The following is a 17474-nucleotide window of genomic DNA, read 5'->3' as shown; positions in this document are numbered from 1 at the left end:
GCGACGTACGAATACGCAACCGGGACCGGGCGTCCCGTCCTGGACGCGCTTCCCTCTCATGCTTTTGGTTTTCGTCCCTGTTGCGCTGCCGAACTGCCAAACTATGCACACTAGGCGGTCCGTATGTCGGCTTCGCTTTGTGTCAATGGTGCGGCCTTGACAAGGTCTGAGCTCTTCGTAGTCGGCTAGCAGTCGTTCTAAACTGTACTTCAGCTTGCAGTGTTTGTTTTATGGGAACACATAAAAACGGCGTCAAGAAGATGGGATGTTCGATAACCCTCTGCATAGCAGCTTGCCAACTTGACTCCCTTGCTTCCTTACAGAAACAGTACAAGGCAAAAAAAGAAAGAGTCAGAAGAACGAAAAGGCAGAAAGGTTAACTAGGCAAAAAAAGTGCACAGCATCAGGAGCCTGTAACCCTCAACTTGAGTCTGGCTTTTGGCATGGCGGGAGTTAAACGCAAAAGAATAGAGCTGAGCGCAGGCGAGAAGAAATCTGTGAGTATAAGCGGCAAAAGCCATCTCAGTCAATCCAAGCTGTGAGGGACTAGTATCGACAGCTCAGCTATTTCCTCATCTCAGGAGAATCTCAAGCAGCTACTTAGCGGCATTGTGGAAGTGGCGGTGAGTAGAGAATCAGACGCTGATTCATCAGCCAGTGAGGAGTTCGTGCTCGAAAGTTCGACCAACACAAAGCCCAACATCACGGGTGTCACGGTAAGCGACTCGCTTCAGACCGCACTACAATTTTTCGAAGACAACAATGACAAAGATAATGCACTCAAAATTGCCGGTGTTCGGTGAAATTTTGAGTCCAGTGCGCACCGTTATGTACAAAAGCAGTCGTTAATTACAATTCTCTTTTCTCAATAAAATTCTTTTTGTTTTTATTCATGAATCGTTATTATGGATGACTCGCTTTATGGACAGTTTTGGTCGGAAACCAAAGTGTACATATTAACGAGGCACGACTGTACTTGTAAGAATTGCTTAATATTTTCACACTTCATACTTATCGCTTCCGGCTGTCCTTTTTAACAAGCTGTCTAGTGTCTCTGTGGGATTTGCGAGTACATTTTAGGCTTTCCCACAACAAATTAGACCGTTTTAATTAACATGCAAACAGCCATCCGGCGCACTTCCAGACGAAGTGATTTAAAATCATGCAAGTGTTGGTCACATCGAAGAAAGCAGATGCAATAAGCAGGAAATGCCGATTGTATAGGGCATCAACAACCAGTATCTTCTAGTTCTAGAACTTGCTGCAACAATGTGGCTAACAAGTGCTTCTCAGATGTGCGTTTGCATCCATTGATATGCTACTTGAAGGCTTATCATACTGTACAGATGAAGCAAAGTTACAACCAGCGCAGAAGTTAAAATAATATTTATTGTAAGCAGAGCTCAGCTCGAGTTTCTTTGCCATGTAGATTAAGCAGAACTTGTTTGTACGCAGCTATGTCAAAGCAGTATATCACAGGGGTACAGTTGTCGCATTCGGTGCATTCCTGGAGGAATATTGCATTCATCGGATAAATGCCGATGAATGCAACATTAACGAATGAAGCTGGCACCGTTAACGTGCTGCCGGTGCCAGCTTAGTGCGACAAGGGCAGAAACAATGCAAAAAAAGCTTTTGCCAATGGTCTGATTGGCCTAGTGTGACCGCACCTTTAGTGTAGCAGTGATGCGCCACATGCTGCGAAAGCAAATGTTGAATACAGACCACGATGACGTTGTGGTTTCTACGTGGGCATAGGCCACCAACCACCGCGGGTTCGAGCGTTGCGCGAGCGGAAGTCCCGATCAGCCGTCACCACGCGCACACTGAAACACCGCAGCGCGCACTCAACCTCCACCGGGAGGAGAGCACTGCGCTGCAAGGATACAAGCCTCCCAGTTCACAAAGGAGACATTTATTGAAACGCCATCCTCCAGCGGCACACACACATACACACATATACAAAAGCACATATACACACACATACTCAGTCACCGTGTTCCGGGAGCGCGCGAGGAGCAAGGCTCCCCTGCGCGCACGAAGTGCGCGCCACAAGCACGCAAGGGCGTGCTGTGATCTCTCTCTCGCAGTGACCAAAGGGTTCCTTTGAGAGAGAGTAGGCAACCACCGCAAGGTACGCCTGTCGCGGATCGTTGGATCACGATCGACAGGCTCGAGCTGCGCTCTCAGGTACGACCCGGAGCAGACGAACTCGAGTACACACTGTCTGCGCAGACAAAGGCCGGCAGACAAGAACAGTTGCGTACGCACCTTGCAATGTCTCGGAGGGGTCTCAGAGCTCCGCTCAGACGGTCGCGCAAGCGCGGCCGCCGAAGCGGTGGCGTGTTCCCGCCAAAAGGCGCCAATGAGAGCAGCCACTGGGACGCCAGGGCGGAGCTGTGGCCCGAACGACAGTGACAAGTCGTCCGAGCCCCTCTCCGCCGCCTCAGGCGGGAGAAAGGGAACGGGGAGAACAACTGGGAAGCGGGCGGCGCCCGCGCAAAGGGCAGCCGCAGCAAGCCCGAATCCCACAACGTTTCCACTTTTCATTCGTGAACGTAAAGGCAGCAGGTACGCGCTGCAAACATTGCGGTCAGAGAAAGCCAAGTAAAGATGACAGATAAGTAAGCGGCTTAGCAGCTCACATCATTTTATACTTAGAATTTTTGATCTAGACTAATTGGTTGTGCAGTGTGCCTTGTCAAGTCTGGCAATTTGGGGTTATTCAAGCTCTGTGCAGTCAGTTTTTTGCAGTTGCCTTCTCCAGTGAGGCAAAAATTAATGTGCTAAACAATCACGGAAGATATGTTTAGGCACAAGTATACTGTACCCAACATACTTAGGCAGCCAGAGTTTTGCAGTGGCTTAGTGCACTCTCGCAAACAGTGGTGGCTCTAGTGGCTACTGCTGACCATATAAAACTTCAGCAGGGCTTTCATACCCAGGAAAAGCACTGGACTCTGATAATGCGGACCGAATTTGGTCCGCTTTATTTTAGCAGAAAGTGTCAAACTTAATTTTGTGGCAGTTCATCTCAGGCTTGAACACACTGAAATCTGGCACTCCAAGTTGGCATTTCATTTCTCTGGGTTTTTTTAGAAGCTTTGACACTAGAGCTACCCTACAAATGCTCATACAAAAGCTTAGTGATAAGAATTAAAGAAGAGCACGTGCCTCGAAGGAAATTGCGTACCTCTGATGTGGCAGACTGGTCAATTTCTGCACATGCTGGATAGAAGCTTCGGTCTACCTTGGGGGTGCTGTTTTGCTGGGGTGGATACATAAAGCTGTTTTGGCGAGATTCTGGTGGGGAGGTGTCACAAACTGAAGATGCTTCGTCTTCAGCTTGATCACTATGGTATCCACCTGTGGAAAAACAGCAAGTTGACAAAAGTCTTGTTGAACCTAAATCAGAAATGCCATTAAGGTATAGCTGCTTATATCACGCCTTCGTTTTAGTTAAGGCAGATCAGAAAATTCCCTGGATTGGCATTTGTCAAGCTTTAGTTGCATATATAACTTCATATTGCAGTATGAAAGAGCACTGAAGTATCAGTTCGCAGGTCGAGCCAACGTTTCGACAAGTGGACTTGCCTTCGTCTGGGCCTCTTCAACCGTGCTCTTTCATACCGTGTAGCCATCTTCTTCCTCTCATTCTACCTTCATATTGCAATGGCACATCGCATACCAACAATTATCAACAATTAAACAATTAATCAGTGCATGCTTCTACAGGGCACATGCTCCAAGCTATCTTTGTTAAGCCATTCATGCTCAAGCTGCATAGTGCAGAAAATAGCCCACTTGTGAAGGGTAGAGCTGTGCACAGGCTTAGGTCAGGCACGAGCCTATTTGTCTTGGGTGGCCCAGGCTGGGCCGGACACCCCAATCATGAGCACATGCAATTTGTGTGAAAGCACAGCATTTTCTCGAGTCCTCCCCACATGAGAGCTTCAGAATTCCTTCCCGGCATCGACCCGCCTTTCCTCCACGCCTCCTCGTCGTGAACGGATCTTCAGAAGCTTGCAGTGATTGAGAAGAGGGGCCGAATGTACGCTATTTTGTTTTGAGTTGCTCATCTCCGTTTGGATAACACCAGTGCATATGTTTAGGTATCTGTTTTGAGATTCATGCCACGGTTTCGCCTATCAAGTGTCTCTGTTGTGGCTTGCTCCTGCCTCACACAGCCTCGGTTGAAGCAGAACATAGCTCAAAGCATCTGTGGTGCATGAGTCTCCTCTTGTTTCTCAGCACAGGCAATGCATTGGCGGCACCTTGCTGGCACCCCGAAAAGCACACATGCCAAGCACACATGTGAGCCAGACGAGCTCACTGAGTACTTTGCCACAGAATCAACCCCTTGGTTAGATTTAGAGCTAGCGCACTTTTGGAGAAACAAAACAACTCTTACCCAAAACTTGTTTCCCTAGCTAAGATTCTGTTAGTCATTCCAGCCACAAATTACAGCACTGAAAGAAACTTCAGCGCTCATTATATCCAGGAGCACTGCAAATGCATCAAGCCTTCCTCAATACATAACTTGTTTTTGCACAATGATAATTCTATGTGTGTGCTGTGCCTCTACATATTCTACAAATTTGTCATATTAAACGTGACAACTTAACATTTCAAGATCTAGATAAACGTGTGTGCAGTAGTCACTTTCACACTTGCATCATCTCTTGATCGAAACACTGTTGTACAGCTGTTGTGCCACGTAAGGCAATTTGGCTATGAGGAAATATTTGTTTTTTTATATGCATGCTGCATGCACTGTAAGAATTTTGTATTCGGTAGGAAAACTCAGTGTGGTCAAGTAGCCCCAAAACATTTAGACAGCAAGTGACAAAGGAAACCAAAATGTTTTTTAGTGTAGTCTCTCCGCCTCGCAACTGTCTGCCATGTTTGAATTAGCCGAAAGAAGCCTGTGCATAGAGTTGAAGCAGCCAGCTCCAAATGTTACCATCTCAGGCATAAAGGTTTCCTGCATATGTTGAATACTCTACATCAAATAAATAAGCAAACTGAGTTGCGCGCAGGAGGAAGGTCATATTAGCGGATGAGTGGGCATCACGGAATGAGTGAATATCGCGAGACGAGTAAGAGCGGCGAGACCGAAGGGATCATATCGCTGATAAAAAGATTTGTTTTCTTCCCCAGGTTTTGCGGCCTGTCAGTTCTGTTTTATTGACTGAAGCAAGTTTGTCGACAGTGCTCTCTATGTGTGGTGTGGACGACAACTGTTCCTCTTTTCCTCACCACCTGACACCTGCCTCGCCACATGTGGGCATGCGCTAAGCTGCACACTTGAAATCATCGCCTGTGGCCACATCGAAATTAGCTATAAAGGACTGCCCACAACTGTTCTTCATCAATGGGCATGGCGAAATGAAAGGAATCTTGTCTTTCTCCGTGGACAAGCATGTCATGCCAATGGACATGCTTGTTACTTGCTTACAACTGTTCCTGTATGCATAAAGTGCTTGTTTAGAGGGACACTGGATAAATAAAACCCGGGTTCTGCAGATGAAGAAATGTTTGATAACCTTCAATTAGGGCAAACAAGCATATTAAATATGCTAACTGGTATTCGGAAGCATACTGCATGAAATGAACAAGCTGTTGCCACTCTTAATGTATGACTGAATGGAAATCTATAAGCTACTGCTAGAAATTAGTGAAAAAACTTTAAATATTCAAACACTAGAAGACCGAGTTCGGGCCTTAGATCAAGTAGTTATGAAACAAAATGAAAAACAAACTGATTTCAAAGACCACAGTTGACGATGAAACTTAGATGATGAAGATGATGAGGTGTTATGTAAAGCTGTCACCGATGACATAAAAAAAAAAAAAAAAAAAAAACAGCAGAAGGCATGCAAATCAATTGCACGTATTCACCATCGTGGAATGCAACCAGGCAAAAAGTCTGTTATTGTACATTTTTAGGACTTCTTGGAAAAAGATGCCATTTTTCACAATATACGTAAGCTTAAGAGTAGTGGTATACCTATCCAGAATGACTACAGCAAAGCAACTCAGAAAAAACCTTTAAAGGGATGTTGCCAGTGGAAATGTGCTTTTCTGATCAAAGACAAACTGAAATTTGATGGTGTCAGACTTTATATTTTTTTGTAGGCATGTTTTCTTTATTGCTGAATAATAGAGAAAGATTTTTTCCAGACCTAGATGGCATATCATTTTTTTTTTTTCATCGCTATGCTGAGCCTATTGAACACATGTTACCAGCTATTCTTTTCTTATTTATGAGCGTGGCAATTTCACCTGTGTGTGGCTTATGTTATAGCAGTCCACAAGAAGGGCGATCCCCTAAGTATGAAAAATTATAGTCTCATTTCGCCGACATCCACATGCCATAATACACTAGAACACGTGATCTCTCACTACATATCTAACTTCATATCTAAAAAAAGCCAGTGTAAATGCGCACAAGTTTCTCTCCATATTAACCACTTAGAGTAACCTATGGTTGCAAAAACGATAGAGGGCAGCGTGCAAGTTCTTATTTTGCTAAAGATTGATGAGAATTTTAATGGTATTAATCAAATGACAATGTGTCTATGATAATTACACTGTTAACTGTACATTATTAACTAACTGCTTCAGTAAGAAATTCAAATGACATTCCCATGTAACCAGGCCAATTTACATTACCCGCACAAAAAAAAAAAAAAATTATGTTTCATAACATACGAACATAAACGTGATCATGTTCATATAATTTCAGACTGCTGAACGGCACAACGTACCTTGTTGACGAATGTCCTGGCCAAATGGGCAACTAAAGCAATTTCCATGCCATGATTTCCTTTTCCACGAATCACTTCAAGCCCTCTCTGCACGGTGCGCCTCAGGTCAGCCATCCTATCTCTGTGTAAGAGCAGACACGGTAATCCATCAGTCACTATCAGTATAGTATGTTTTAGAGGCCATATAGCAAGCTAAGAGTAGTTCCAAAGCTTGTTGCCGTAACTTGCAAATCAGTTATGCAAAAGTACAAAAGAAAAAAAAAAAGTCGTGCACCAGCCTTGTACCAAAACATCTTTTTTAAAGTGTGACAGTTATAGTCATCAGTTGGTCTCATTAAATATGATATCAGGGCAACGCTAAAGCTACGCCTTTAAAGGTACGATGCGACACCAACAATGACTCCCACCTGTGGCTGCTCTTGCAGATCATGAAACATGTCATTTACTTCAAAATTAGGAACTATCTAGATAGTAAGCAGCTTTTTAATCCTTTACAGCATGGCTTTCACAAGGGCTTCTCTCACGAAACCCAGCTCACACTTTTAGTTCAAGATCTGCATGCTAATCTTGATCGTAATATCCAAACTGGTGCCATTTTCTTAGATGTTGCAAAAATTCCTTTGACACCATACCTCATGGATGTTTACTACTAAAGCTAGAGCAGCTAAGTTTACATCCTAATATCCTTGCATGAATCGAGAAATTTCTAACAAACCAAAATTCTACCTCCCTTATATCAGGTGTCCCACAAGGCTCAGTCCTTGGTCAACTGCTGTTTCTAATCTATATTAATGATTTACCAATGCATCTGACATGCAACATTCACATGTTTGCCAATGATTGTGTCACCTGTTGCACGGTGACTATTATATCTCATCAAGCAGCTCTTCAAAGTGATCTTAATCACGTTCATCACTGGTGTGAACAATGATTCATGAAGCTAAATTCTAACAAATGCATGCTTGTCACCTTTGATCGTCGCCAACAGCCCCTCTCATTTAACTACGCTCTTCTCACTTCTGCTATTGAGCTCGTGTAATCTTCTAAACACCCTGACGTGGCTTTAAGCAGTGGTCTTTTCTGGTGCACTCATATCAGTAATGTCCTATCACAGGCAAACCAATCTTTTAGATTTCTGAAACGTCACCTAAGTCAAGCTCCACAGAACATGAAATTGCTTGCCCACAGATCACTCATTCAGTCTCTAAGCTAGAATATATATCTCCTATTGGCATCCACATCAAACTTATCTAGCTAACGCATTTGATGCTGTAAGATTAATTCACTCTGACTGCACTTCCAATGCCAGCGTAACAGCATTAAAACTTCAGTCCGAGCTTCGGAGCCTAAGCGCCCGTCATCACATAGCCAGCCTTTGCTTGTCTGATGAGGTATTTCACAGCTCGCTCAATCATCCCACATACCCAACACTACCTTCGTACATATCCGACTGCACTGTTCATCCATTTCATATTGCTCGAACTGCTCACTAGAAATGGTACGTTTGCTGGGTCGTTTTTTTTTTTCCCTGAACAGCTATCGGCTGAAATGGCATTGCTCAAGCCATTGCTGCCGTTACCTGCCCATTGACGCTTGCAACAAATGTTTCTTGTCACGTTCAAAAATTATACCCTTCAGTTATGACACAGAATCCCACCCTTTATTTAATGCCCCAAAATGGGTCTTCTAATGCAATAAGACGAAATGAAAAGAAACATATTTGTATGTACTTTGCTTAATCACTAATACCTTAATTTTGTACCTCCATTATCTCATGCATATTCATATTAGCATGCAGTCATGAACTACCACATTATGTGCAAGACCACCCAACATAGATGCAAAGCCCATCTAACTTTAACCAAGCTAAACAAAAAAATAGGGTACATTACACTCTCATGTAAGACTGATAACACAGTGATGCTGTTTGCGTTTGGCTTGAATATGTTATCCGTGATTATAATTTGAGACTCGCCATCTCTATCTGTTGTCGTCGGCAGAGGAGTGACAAATACTGCGCCTTTTCTTTCCTGTAAACCAATTTGAAACGCCGCTGGTTCCGGCTTTACTGTGCTTTCTTCTGTATGCTCTTTGGTGCAGCGTTCGAGGAAGTGCAAAATGAAAGGCCCAGCATGGCCTGGATCGGATGCCCAGTGGGACCAGCTTCGTATATGCGTGAATTGCCTGGTGAAGTCATCGGTCATAACCGGACGTGATGTCATGATGATGTCAGTTGCGGCTATTATATATGAATGGATGTGACATCATGATGATGTGAAATCTGGTCATGACGTCACATCCAGTCACGGTGACGTCATTACTGGCGTGCTCACGTCATGCAGATGGACATGACGGAATGACCGGATGTGATGCAATGACCGGATGTGACGTCATGATGGCGTAACGATCAGTCATGGTGACGTCATTACTGCGAACACAGCCAGCTGCGCACAACAGGCAGAACAACCTCCGGCTTAAACAGCATCGCTGTTAAAAATATGCCTGCCAGCGTAGGTGTAGCATGTCTTGCTAAGAATCCGTGGGCCCCAGGTTTGATTGTCATCTCACAAAAACTACCTTAGCTAGTTTGCAGCTCTTACCAACTAGTATAGACCATGTTACATAATCAAGCGATGTCACAAAACCCACCGACTAGTCATGGCTCGACCATATCGCCTCCAAACTACCACTTTCCTGGAGCACGCTCTTGATTTTTTGCTCACAACACCAATGTCGACAATGCCAACGCCTTATCTTTCACTGAAGGGGCCTTGACCGCTTCAATGCAGAAATACTATTTAGATTGGACTGGAAGGTAGCCACATATCCGAAGGGTCAAAAATTTATTATTTGTTATGTATATGTAGAAAAAAAGTCAGAGTCCATAAAGTCACTTATGGAAATAACATTGCTTAATTTAGGTCCTTGAAGCGCTCTTTAACTGAGTAACAGCTTAGCTTTTCAACTTTCGTCCAAGGAAATTGCTGCATCTGTACAACACTTTTCACGAAACTCAGTTCGAACTTTTGATAATGTGACCATGCCACATGTAGGCAATATAATTGAGCAAGAATATGCTTGCATTTTGGCGGTTTTAAATGTTCTTATGATCTTTGATATTAACTTTTGCTGAAATGTAATTTATGCTAAAATTATGGCTATGGCCTGAACACCTCAGAGTGATTAAGACAACCTTGTATGGATGTGCATCAGCTTTTAGCCGCAAATTTTATGGCATCTCTTCATGTGTTCATTTGCATGTATGCATTCAATAGGTAAAGGCGCGGGTCCTTCACTCACCACCTTATCAGCTGACTTCAACATTGTGGACAGTTTAGGGTTGCCTTAACAAGTAAGTGTGGCTTCTTCTACAGGGGAAAGTGTTCCTAGATTTTATTTGAACTGCCATTGACAGCTCAATGCTAATTGGTAAACTGCTCAAATAATATCCAATTCATCTACCATTTAACTGAACTGCTGATGCCCAAGAATATTGATTAATTATGTCCTAACTGAAATGTAATGTAATGTGAAGTATATATCTAATGGCTGCTAAAAGAAATCCACTAGATTTCTAACAAAAAAATATGGCAAAATAAAGCCTCATGTAAAAGTAATCTTAAGATTAAAAAGAGGACGAATTTTTCTATAACTACGAGGTTAACTTCTTTAACTTTTTCTTTCTTCTTTCTTGAACTACATTCTTTAACTACGAAGTTTCTGTAGCCATATGGCTGTGCTTTGGTGGATACGAATGAGTAATCACTCCCTTATTGCAAATCTACTCAACCTAGAGGGATTCCCCTAAATATTCAATCAATCTCGAAACTTATTCTGCACTGTTTGAATAAATATGTGACCAGAGAGGTGTGCATTGCCAAGATGAAAGTCATCTGAGAAAGATTGATTCACTGAATACTGATCATACTAGAAAAAGCTTCTCATATCAAAGAAGTCTATAGCCCCTAAGAGCATATCTTGCCTCTATTCATACAAAAGAACTGTACTAACTTTAACTAAACAATAAAATACAATTCAAAGACATTTACAAACAACCCTAGAATACTCAAGAACACTGAAACTGACATATACACAAACTATGCTTGCCTTACTATTTACAGCAAAGCACTGAGAAAGCTGGAGGTCAAGCAAACACCATTACGGAACAGAGTTTTGCCTTCTCAGTTGCAACAGTCTCCCTTTGTTTCTTTTTGCTTTGTTCGTCAAGCAGTTACATGGAAAGCAGTCAAGCAGCTGAGGCCATCGATTTCTTTAAATGCAGGTAAGTATCCTATTCAAAGAATGTATCTTGTTTCATGATGGGCTGGGAGGCTATACCTGCAACGGGGACATTTCTAGCACCGCATTGCACGTGCAACAAATATGTACTCAAGGGCACCCCTGATAGAGCTTGCCTGCCTTGAGCTTGGTGTAGGCTTGCCTGCCCATGCCAGTGATGCCTGCATAATTTGCCCCCTCACCTGGCAGTGTTGGTATGCAGGTAGTAGGCCGCTCTCCACCAGTCGGCCTGGGGCTGTGTGCACAGCTGTAGGCCTACCTGTGGAGGAAGAGCCAAGGGACCTAGGGAAAGAGGGTAGGATTTACGTTCTAGAGCCAGAGTCACACAAAAGCATGTTGCCTCCAAAAAGGCCAGTATGTCCATCTGGCTTAATGTCTCTACTTCCCCAGAGTTGGATGTGTGTGGCTTCAACGGCAGCTTCTCAAACACCTGCACCTGCGAAAGGAGCAAAGCATTAGGTGAGTGACCACCATAGGACTAGGATTCTTGCTGTGAAGCATGGCTCACCTCAAAGCTATGTTCGGTGGTCACAAGTTTTTTGTCTTGCAAAGTTCTCCAGTGCAGTGCCAACCAAACAAAGTGGTCAAGAGATCCAGGATGCAGCCATTGTGACTCTGCACAATAAAGGTTCATTACATGTTTGCTGCACATTAAGCATTAAGGAAAATTCTAAGAAAAACAAAAAAATTAACACAGCCAAGAAAAAAGGTGGCACAACTAAGAGATAGTCGAAAAATTCGCTGGAAAGGGCTTGCCAACTTTCGAGAATGACTGTGGGTTATCTTGTGCGTGTAAAAATCTGTTATTGGCCCCCCCAGATGTTCATGATAACACAGTTCAGTGATCTATAGACTTTAAATACCGTGCTCATAAGGTTATTTCAGGACTCTAAATCTTGCAGTATTATTTTATATCCTTGGATTTTTTCTAACAAAAATTATCACTCAATATACCTTCAAAGAGCCTAAGAGCTATGTCCTAATATCCTGTTATGTACCGCAGATGACAAACATCTTCTTTGGTTTCGGTTATAATTGCAATTTTCCTCTGCCATTGTTAGTGGTCTAATAACCATGTTGAAATTTTCCCACGCAGCAAGTAATCCACTGATATATCCAACTGATACACTGTATCATCTAAATGGGGTTCTGAGAACATTGTTAATTCTGCTATTTTGTAACATTCCTAGTCAGTAAGGGAGTAATTACTCATTAGCATCCACCCATGCGTCACAGAAATTTCGCAGTCGAAAAAAAATTTGTCCTGGTCTTGGGTTTGAATTGGGACCACTGCCTCACTAGGGCAGTCACTTTACCAATTAAGCTAACCAGGATGACTAGCAAATAGTAGGGTGAGAGTGAATTAATCAGTGATGCCACTGACTGGAGGGGGGCCCTTTGAGGTTTGTTTGCCGCTTTTTTTCTTCACCTGTATCTGACTACAGTTGGCGGTGATTCACACTGAAAAAGACGAGGACAGCAGAGAAGAAGCTATCGTCATCTTTTTCGTGCTCATTTACAAGGAATGATTAAATTTTTTGTTCAGCTGGTTAGTATAATTTTGTATGAATAGATAAACCATACAAGCATTGTTATTAATGTCTGAATATCCTGAAAGGTTAGTGTTACAATGAGTGCAATGCCTTATACCAGCTTACAGACACCTGCAGTTGGAAATGGAATTTCCAAATGGTTGTGTCACCATGTTTAATTTGTGTTGTCACACAAAACATGACAACTGTGCATCAACGTCAGCGTGTCATTTCGTGTGGAGAGCTATAGCAGTCAGTGAGACAAATATCGCATTAAACAGAAACAATGGCACCTTGCATCCTACTTATGCCAGATCACTAGGAATGCTTCTTTAGTGCTAAAAAAACATGGAGTTGTCTGCTGAATGGCTGTTTGAGAACAGAAGAACCGTATCATTTCCAAAACATCTTTCCCACCATAATTAACCAGTGAATTTCATAAACCATCATGCCTGACCGGACTGTATGCTGTCCAAACCATTGACTATATAAATATTATTGTAATGTCAGTTCTCCTTATCACGAAAGCAAAGTAATTGTGCCGTGCATGCCTGTGGCTAAGAGAACACCTAGTGGGGATTTCCTTTCACTAACTGTGCAAATGGTGCAGATGTTCTATGTTTCATTCGTCCATTATGCAATTGCCATCTGATATTTTATACCTGATGTCGGTGTATACAGGAAGTCACATGAAAAATCTTTGTCAATTTTGTAATGCTTGCATGAGCAATCATACAAAACTGGAGAATTACAGTAATGTAACATTTTTTTTTATTTTAGTGAAGTATTATTTCTATGTGCCCAATGTCCTTTTTTCTGTTAACATTTTAGTAACATTCGAAAGCAGCAAGGCTAATTTTTTTTAACACTGTTTGATCAACATAAACGTAGCATAAAGGTAGCATTATTGAAAATGGTATGGCAACCCTGCATGAGCATGCACTCCCGCCATCGGTGAAACTACATAAATTGAATGCTTTGCAAAGACTAACAACAAAGGCAACACTGTATATCCATGGTATAAAACAGCATACAAATACCACAGAGTCAAGCTTGTATATGGCCATCACAGAGGGGTATCCCTAGAGTAATATTTTTTATAGTGTTTCACGTCCCAAAGCGACTCAAGCCTTGAGGAATTCTATTCGAGTAATAGTAGCAAATGGGTGATCACTTTATGGCAGGCACAATCTAAGAATTAACTGCAATGCAATGCTAGTTAAAAAACACATTTGCTGTAAGAAAGAAAAGTGCAAGAAGTTTTGGGGTTCAGTGCTTGAAATATATTTTTAATGATGTTTTATAGTTATAATTCAAACATTATGCCAATAACGTTAAAACAATGTAACATTAAACTGATGTTTTCAATGTTGCACATACCATTATGTTAATATTTTACACTGATGTAACATTCCAATGCAATGTAGAATGCTAATGTAACTTGCAAAACCCTTAGAACATCATTCTAATATTCAGTGCTACGTGGGATATATGGGGAATTTGTTCATTTACCTGTAGCAGAGAACTACTTCACTGAATCACAGGGGTAGGACATTTTTAACTAAGCTGATATAGCAAAAAAAAAAAAAAAAACTGCGTCTTTAGCATCATCACTTTCAATACATCAAGATTCAAGTTCCCGAATAGCAATTCTATATATCAAGATATGATAAGGCTATGCTCGGTTTTATGGGTGTCAAGTGAACAGCTCAGCAGTGCTTGCCAACATGGCCAACATGAAATTCCATGACACAGTTCAATTTTGAAACAAAACTTTTCCAGGTTATAATTCATTGTTTTTAAATTAGGGGAGCTGTTATCTAGAAAACAGGAAACAGATCTTACTTAAAGGGGTAGAAGCAGATAAATGAAGGGGAAATGAGGGTACTCGTTATAATACATGAAGGAAAGAAGCCAACAGTCGGCGAGGCCAAGGAAAACATTGGTTATTATACTTTGTCTTTTTTTTTATTTTTACTTCAGTAATCACATAAATTAGTAATTTATGTGATTACCAAAGTAAAAATTAAAAAAAAAAAAGACAAAGTATAATCCCCAATGCTTTCCTTGGCCTTGCCGACTATTGGCTTCTTTCCTTAAAGGGGCAGAGACATGTAATTTTTCTTACTGTATTCACTGCTTGAAATTTGGCGATGCTGAACAAAAAATTTATTATTTCATTTTTTTCTGCCATGAGCTTCCATGGGATTTCATTTTTCTACCATGGGATGTTCACTAATGTTTTAAGCATAATTATAAAGCAGAAATGAGGTAAGAAAAACTTGATGTCTCTACTTAAGCATAGAGAGTAAATGGACAGTATCACATGACACAATGCACTGTTTTCGGTTCATGTTATGTATTGAGACTTTTCCTGCGACATTGAGAGCATCCATGCTGGATTTAGACTTTTAATTGAAGTCCTGCTGAACACTGTGCTAAAATCCCATAAATATATGCCAACCAGCATTTATTACCCACCTTGATCATGTCTAGCAAGGGCTCCACAGGTCGGGAGCTCAAAGGCACAAATGGCAAGAGTAGGGTCTTTGAGAAACCATGATTCATTGCCTTCGCTATCAAAAAGGCCCCTGAGAATTTTATTTCGAACCTGGAAAGAAATTCCACCAGCAAAAATAATTTACTCCTTCTGCATTGCTACTGGAAAATGCGCAGAAGTTGGCAGAAAACGAAGGAACCCGTAGAAATAGTTTATTCTTTCTACACTGCTAGGTGCCGGAAAAATTTGCAAAGGGAAGTGCCTGAAACATGCCACAGTTGCTATTGCTACCCATGCCATTGCGTATGAAGGGAATGTTACTCTGCGTAATTTTGCCAACTGTTTCAGAAGGGAGTATGCTCATTCAAAATGAATGATTTCATGAAAAGACACTGGTTGCTGTATGGGTTACATGTCAAATAGTGTGGCAGCTACGTCTTTTAATTGTGGCCGCACCTAATAGTGATGTTACATTGAGTGCGGCACATGGCATGCATATGATGGTCAGCATCAACAGATACTGTCAATTTAGCCTATATCAAGCAAATGCTACCGCAAATCAACTTCCTCTCAGTTTTGCAAGAATGTGCATACTAGTTAACGTATGGGGGCGTACCCTTCTTACATAGAATTATTTTATGTGTTCTTTTCATGACAGTGCCACGCGGAACCACCTTGAATGAAATTGCGTGGAAACGCTGTGGTTTACACTTGCTGTGAAAGTTCATCTTAAACGAAGGACGCATGAAAGAGTTGGTTTTAAGCAGATTTATTTTTTCATTGAGTCCTGTGGGAAGCTGTCTAAATGGTTTCACACTGTTTACCCGACTACCTTATCGGAGAACTTGTCTTAACTGAGTCCATCTTCATGAGAGTGTGCTGAATGTGGCTCAGAAATTTTTGCTCTTGTTACGAAAGAAATCGTTCAGGATCATGAAAAACATTGCAGCATTCATTCAGCCACCATCAGAATGTGAATCAGCACAACAGAAAATGAACCTGCCACTCACCTGAGGCATGCATGCCTCTTCCTTCAGGTTGGAAAGCCATCGGTTCACATCGCCACCTTCACTTCTTCGGAGAGCATGTAGCATGTGTCCTGCGCAAGAGGATAGGCAGAGAATTATGCATACCAAAACGAAGCTGAGTATACTTGAAAAAGGCGCTAAGCAAGAAAGGACAGTGTGGAGAGTGTAGTTCTCATGGTGCACTACATGTAAAAGAAATGCATTTGTGTATTTGGGTGGAGCTATTTTTCTACAATGCTCTGACAGAAAAAATTTAATAAAAATAAACTGAAGCCATGCTACACTGGCAAAACTCATGTAACCAGTGTACCGTCTTTGCCAAAAGTAACCAGGCTACGGGTTCCACTTGTCAGTCGGGTAATAGAGGATTCCTACCACTTGTGAAGCTGTAAATATGTGCAAAGTAAAGGCGTGCTCCTGTCCTCACTTATTAACCAGTTGTGATCCTCTGGAAAGCTATGTTGGTTTTACAATACAAGCGACAAGCAAAACGTGCGGCCTTGTTACTTGTGGCAAAGACTACATATAGAGAGAGAAAAAAAAAACAGCACAAAAAAAAAAGAAGTATGACAGCAAAAAAGTGACAAACACAGCGCTGTCTCGCAATTGCAATGTTTAGTGACAGAAAGAAGTACATTTATACTATCTAAACATGCGCATACGGGAAGGGAAACAAGAAAAGAACAAAACGTTTGCAAGCAGGAACATATATGACGATTCATAAAGGCAGCTTCTTGTTCAAACAACTGCACAGAGGGATAACTGTTGCACTCCGCTCCACCTCTCCCGATACAGAAAGATACAGGCACCCTTGCCAACTTTCTCAGCTCTGAAGTTGGCAAGGGTTTGCCCAAACCTGGAGCAGAGGCTAGAAGCGTCATCTCATGCGAGGCCCTTTGGATCCAACGTCAGGCACAGGACGAGCTGCCTTGTAGGGTTGGGGTGGTATACTAAGTGCCCTTAATGTGTGGATGCTACTATGTTGGGCAGACAAGACGTTGCATTAATGTGAGGCTGAGAGAGAGTGACCCGGATGAAACTCGTTTGTTTAAACATTGCGCCATGTATGGGCAGAATGAGGGAGACAAGACAAAAAAGAAAAAAGTCATTACATAAACCCCTCTTCTATCAAACTATGATCTTGTTACGTCATCCAGGTAGGCTGACCCAAGAAGTGCGCGTATCTTTCCATATCAGGAGGGGTGGAGCAGAGTGCGTCAGTCATTTCTCCATACGGTTGTTTGAATGAGAAGCTGCCTTTATGAGTCATCATTATTGGGGATGACACGTTCCTGTTTGAAATTTATTTTTATTTCCTTATGCCTTTCCCTTTCCGTATGTGCAT

At 42.0% G+C, this 17474-nt stretch overlaps 1 protein-coding gene across 1 annotated transcript in view; it reads right to left on the bottom strand.

Moving 5' to 3' along the window:
- Window positions 1–17474, bottom strand: part of LOC146199516 (uncharacterized) — an 80941-nt gene that overhangs the window by 35587 nt on the left and 27880 nt on the right. The window contains 6 exon segments of the mRNA XM_084592137.1: window positions 3194–3433; window positions 6771–6891; window positions 11252–11505; window positions 11578–11684; window positions 15083–15212; window positions 16112–16200. Coding sequence (XP_084448263.1) covers window positions 3194–3433; window positions 6771–6891; window positions 11252–11505; window positions 11578–11684; window positions 15083–15212; window positions 16112–16200 — 941 coding nt within the window.

This window comes from Amblyomma maculatum, chromosome 2 (assembly GCF_055883805.1).
Source record: "Amblyomma maculatum isolate TAMU_Amacu chromosome 2, ASM5588380v1, whole genome shotgun sequence".
Classification (NCBI taxonomy): Eukaryota; Metazoa; Arthropoda; class Arachnida; order Ixodida; family Ixodidae; genus Amblyomma; species Amblyomma maculatum.
Note: the sequence above shows the minus strand (reverse complement) of the source record. Positions and strands in the feature narration are given on the sequence as shown.